Source organism: Primulina tabacum, chromosome 6, assembly GCF_025594145.1.
Source record: "Primulina tabacum isolate GXHZ01 chromosome 6, ASM2559414v2, whole genome shotgun sequence".
NCBI classification, from domain to species: Eukaryota; Viridiplantae; Streptophyta; class Magnoliopsida; order Lamiales; family Gesneriaceae; genus Primulina; species Primulina tabacum.
The window spans coordinates 37890542-37896303 of NC_134555.1; the positions used below are offsets into that span (position 1 = coordinate 37890542).

At 39.4% G+C, this 5762-nt stretch overlaps 1 protein-coding gene across 1 annotated transcript; it reads left to right on the forward strand.

Moving 5' to 3' along the window:
* Positions 1 to 421: 421 nt before the first annotated feature.
* LOC142550245 (secreted RxLR effector protein 161-like) lies at positions 422 to 853 on the forward strand. Its single transcript, XM_075659483.1, has one exon. The coding sequence runs from the start codon at positions 422 to 424 to the stop codon at positions 851 to 853; it is 432 nt and encodes a 143-aa protein (XP_075515598.1).
* Positions 854 to 5762: the final 4909 nt, after the last annotated feature.

Here is a 5762-nt window from a genome sequence, read left to right on the forward strand (position 1 = left end):
CGAGGAAATCTACATGAAGCAACCAGAGGGTTTTATAGTCCAAGGCCAAGAGCAGAAGGTTTGCAAATTGCTTAGATCAATTTATGGACTAAAGCAAGCGTCGAGATCATGGAACCATAGATTTGATGAAACAATCAAATCTTATGGCTTTGATCAAAGTGTTGATGAGCCTTGTGTATACAAGCACATCAAAGATGGAAGAGTGGTATTCATAGTGCTTTACGTAGATGACATTCTGCTTATTGGTAATAATGTGGAAAAATTGTCTATAGTAAAGGGTTGGCTTGCCAAGCAATTCCAAATGAAAGATTTGGGAGAATCAAATTAAGTTCTTGGAATTCGAATTGTTTGAGATCGTAAGAACAAGTTGTTGGCATTGTCTCAAGCTACTTATATTGATAAGATGCTATTGCGTTATAGAATGCAAGAATTCAAGAAAGGTTATCTACCAACCCGACATGGAATCGTCCTCTCTAAGGAGCAGTGTCCTAAGACACCGCAAGAAGTTGAGGACATGAGACGCATTCCCTATGCCTCTGCAGTAGGGAGCCTTATGTGCGCAATGATGTTCACTAGGCCGGACATATGTTATGCTGTGGAGATAGTCAGCCGTTTTCAGTCAAATCCTGGTTTGGATCATTGGATAGTGGTTAAAAACATTCTTAAGTATCTTTGGAGAACGAGAAATTATATGCTTGTCTATTCGGGTGGAGACCTTAAAAAAGATGGTTACATTGATTCTGATTTTCAATCAGATAGATATACTCAAAAATCGACATCTGGATCGGTGTTTACTTTTGGTGGCGGTGCCATAGTCTGGAGAAGCATCAAGCAATCCAGCACAGCCGACTAGACCATGGAGGCCGAATACATAGCTGCTTCCGAAGTTGCTAAAGAGGCTGTATGGCTTAAGAAATTCCTATTTGATTTGGAAGTTGTTCCAAATGTGAATAATCCACTCACTTTGTGGTGTGACAACGGTGGTGCAGTGGCTAATTCGAAGAACCTCGTAGTCACAAGAGATTGAAGCATATAGAAAGGGGTACCACTTGATCCGAGAGATAGTGCAAAGAGGTGACGCTTCTATTCTCAAGATTTTGTCTGCTGACAACCTCGCCGATCCATTCACCAAGACACTGCCTGTAAAAGTGTTTGAAAGGCATATGCTAAAAGAATTGAAATAAGATATTTTTTTATTAATGAAAGCGACATTTATGATTGAACATGTTTGCATGAAAATGTTATTGTCATGAATATCGTAGCAAAATCCCTAGTTTATTGGATGTAATCATAATTTTAGTATATATAAGAGTTATATATACAAGAGGATTAAAATTATAGATAATAAACTTAAATTAAGTCGGTGATGAATTAATTGAAGTATGGATCTTTAATTAAAGCATCAATAATGCGGCCCATGAACATTATGAATGTGATCATCTTATCCGGATCGTCGATGTTGGGACATCTAGATGTGGGCATTTATATATAATGCGATTATGTACGACTTGGACCGATTTAATTAGTCATTTCATAATAAATTCCGTTGTTACTATGAAATTCAAATTAAATAATAAAGATGATCATATATGAACAAATCTTAATCCTGAAGTGATTCTAAACTCCTGTTCATTTCAATATGAATCTTAATTTGCTTGTTTAATGTTTGTGATTGCTCATTCTTAATACTTGCATTTTAGATTTATATTTGAAATGAATGGTTGAGAATATAAATTCACGGACATGGAATCCATTGCTTCTTGCGAGAAGTAGAAAGACGATTCCCTCATTTGTTAATTCTGGAACTGAGTCATGGTCCCAACTAATTTATAATCAAGTTATAAATTGAACCACTCACTAGCGAATTAATGGTAAATGAGGGTAAGAAGTAATTGAAGAGGTAAACGGAAATTTCTAGATTCAGTTACGAATTGTCTATAGAAGATTAATCCATGTGTAATGATTATATCAATGGACTACTCGATTTTGTAGATTAAATATTTCATAATGAAGGAGAGTGCAATTCCATATTTTTAGTGGAGTAATTAGGGAATTAATAAATTAGATAAACTAATTAAAGAGTTAAATTATTTATCTAATTTATTGGAGCTTCTAATTATGAGTTCATGGTCCCCAATACGCCTTTCTAGATAATGACGAGCTAGAAATGTATTTTAGAAATCTCATGGAAAATTGTTTCCATAACTTCAAATGCTTGGAGAAAAATATAATTAATTAAGATATTTTTATTATATTAAAATATAATTATGAGATAATTATAGGTTGGGATTATTATGATAATATTCAAAAGATGTTGATAATATCTTTAATTTATTGTGAATAAAATTTAGATATTGTTTGCTATCTGAAAATAAGTTAGAATAAGATTCTAATTTATTTTGATAAGATCCTATAAATCATATTTAATATCTTTAATTTATTTTGAATAAAATTTAGATATCATTTAACATCTAAATAAGTTTGAATAAAATTCTAATTTATTTTGATAAGAAACTTATGACTTTTAAAAATAGTTTTAAAAGGCATAAAATATAATATTCAAACCAAATAAAATCTTGACACTATCCTAGATGATATGGCCGATTTTTGGAGTCCCAGTTGGAATTAAATTTGGACTCTTGGTTTTGAATTAATATAAATAGGATCCTAGGCGGTCTCTTGGAAAAAAAACTTTTTCTCTACCTTTTCATGAGTTGAAAATAAAGTAGGGAACAAAATAAAAATTTGATTTCTAGAATTTGCGCTTTTTGAATGCCCACACACTCCCGTCGATAGGAAGGATCGTATTGGAAGGCTGTGGTTTCTATGCATATTGGATTTACAAAAAGGAGAAAAAACTACAAGAGGTTAGTCTTCTAGTAAATAGTTTTGTTAAAATTCATCAGTAATTTATATTCATATGTTCGATTATAATTTATGAAATTATATAATCGCTTCCGCTGTGTTTCGATTTGATCGAAAATAAATTTTATAGTCATCTTTTCTTCAGAGACTATATATAAATTTCAACATCGAACCGTGGTGCTTGAGCTGCTGTGTGGTTTAAAAGATTTGAGTTGCAGCATTACCACAAGCTATAGCTTTTGGTAAAGCAATAAGCACTCGTTCCTACAATTGGTATCAGATCCAAGGTCACGGGTTCGATTCTCATTGATTGCAAAGATTGCAATTATTGGGAGGGAGATTGTTGGGTGCAATAGTTGTCCTTGCTTGGTAGAGCGATCGAACCGCGGTGCTTGAGCTGCTGTGCGGTTTAAAAGATTTGATTTACACCATTACCACTAGCTATAACTTTTGGTAAAGCGGTAAGCTCTCGGTCATATAGGGACACCCTCCCCCTTCTAACGGTTTTCTTCGTGATTTCAGGCTCAAAGCTAATTCGAAGCCTGTGTCTGGATTAGTGTCACTGCTGGAATCGGACCCTAAATTTTCACTGGATATCACTTGGCGCCTTCTATTGGAACTTTGAGATGAGATGTAAAGATGGTAGGCCGGAGAGGAAGCAGAAGAAATAACTCTGTATCGTCTCGTCCTCAGATGAGACCCGAACAATCTCGTCCCAAGACGAGGCAGAAACAACCTCATCCTGAGATGAGAGCCAAACAACCTCGTCTTGAGACAACAGCCGAACAACCTTGTCTTGAGATGACAGACGAACAACCTCGTCCCAATGAGAATGTGGGGAACTTGACCTTGGAACAATTGGGCCAGTTCATCACATGGACAGTAGACGAAGCCATGAAGAGGAACAAAGAGTATATGTTTGCTGAAGGACAAGCCACTCGCCAGGAACGAGATGAGAATGTGGAGGGTCGTTAGAGCAGGGTTGAAGAGACGCGACCCATCCCAAGTGAAGAAAATCCGGAGATGGAAGAGATGTTGAGGGATATACGGATGTTGAGGCAGCAATTGGAAAACAGATCTGCAGCGTCCAAGAAAGAAAGTCCTTTTTTCCTCGCCATTTTGGAAGAAGGGCTTCCTCCAAGTTTCCGGCAATAAAATGTGGGAGAGTACGATGGACATACTGACCCAGAAAAACATTTGGGAAGGTTTGAGAACGCAGCTCTGTTGCATCATTATTTAGATGGAGTCAAGTGTAAGGTGTTTCTAGGCACGTTGGTGAGGCCAGCCCAGCAATTGTTTAACACCTTGCAGCCCAGCTCCCTACGAAATTTCGAGGATTCTTCCGCTGCTTTCTTGCACATATTCTCTAGCAGCAAGAGGCACCAAAGAAATTATTTGAGCTTGTTGGTGATGAAGCAGCAAGAAACTGAAACTCTGCGAGAATTTATCCGGCGTTTCAACGATGCAGCACTGGATATACCAGCTGCTTCCCCTAACATCATGATAAGTGCCTTTACCCAAGGACTAAGAGGATGAGAGTTCTTTAAATCGTTGGTCAAGAAACCTCCATCAAGTTATGATGATCTGTTATCTCGAGCGGAAATATATGTAAATATAGAAGATGCCTAGCGGCATAAGAGGATGGAGCAGCGGCCTGAGGGAAGTAGAGTTGAGTGAGCGGAAAGAGGAGGTAGGAAGAGAGGTGCGTGCGAGAGGGAGGAGGATAAAGCTAGGGACAAAGGACAATTCTCATCCCATATTCCTCTGGATAGGAATCGCGACAAAGTGATGGAGGTGAGGGAGCCCGAGGGGAGGTGGGAGAAGTCGCAAAGGGTTGAGAGCAGTGCTAGATTGCCTTCACGGGATAGACGAGAAATATTCTCATCCAGGAGTCGACAGAGGTCTCGCCCATCCCCTAGGCATGGTCAAGGCCCTCCATGGATAAATCAGAGGGTCGGGGAGCATAGATGGGAAGGTCGAGGTCAAGATGTCCCTAAGGAGCCCGTCGAACCGAGGAGGGAAGTGAATGAGGATAACCACCCTATGAGAGGAATGATTCATATGATCTCGTGGGATGCTACTGATGGAGACTCTGGGCGAGCTCGGAAGGCACATGAGAGTAGGTTGGAGAACTTTGAGATATCTAGGGGTGAAGACTTACCATAAGACCCCGTCATCAGCTTTGGGCCGGAAGACCTCCGAGGCGTTGACTCCACATAATGATGCCTTGGTGGTGACGGATACCATTGCCAATTATGATGTGGCGAGGATATTTATTGATAATGGAAGCTCCGTAAACGTCTTGTTCAAGAGCACGTTGGATCAAATGACGGTGGAAAGATTTGAGTTTGAGCCAGTCTCCACCCCGCTGCATGGGTTTGCAGGACACTCCATCCCGTCTTTGGGTCAGATTGTTCTTCCCCTATCCTTGGGAACTGATCCTCGGCGGGTAACAAAAATAATAGCCTTCACCGTGGTGGATACCCCGTCAGCGTATAATCGAATTCTAGGACGGCCAGCCCTGAAGGATTTTAGAGCCGTAGCTTCCACTTATCATCAGAAGCTTAAGTTTCTTGTGGGGAAAAGGAGTTGGAGTCTTGTGAGGGGACCAAAAAATTGCGCGTCGGTGTTATGAAGGGGTAGTGAGGGAGGAGGAAAAAAGAGCGCGTGTGGAGGTTAACATGATTAGGAAAGGAAAAAGTGGATGACTTGGTCCTGTTGAAGGTACAAGAAGAGCAGAGGGAAAATTTGGACCCAGAGTGGGAGGGTCTATTCAGAGTGATTGAGAAATTTAATTCAGGAGCTTATTACTTGGAGAATGCTCAAGGTAAGGCTTTAAAGAGGCCCTGGAATGCTTACCACCGTAGGAAATATAATTCTGAATTTTATCGTTGATG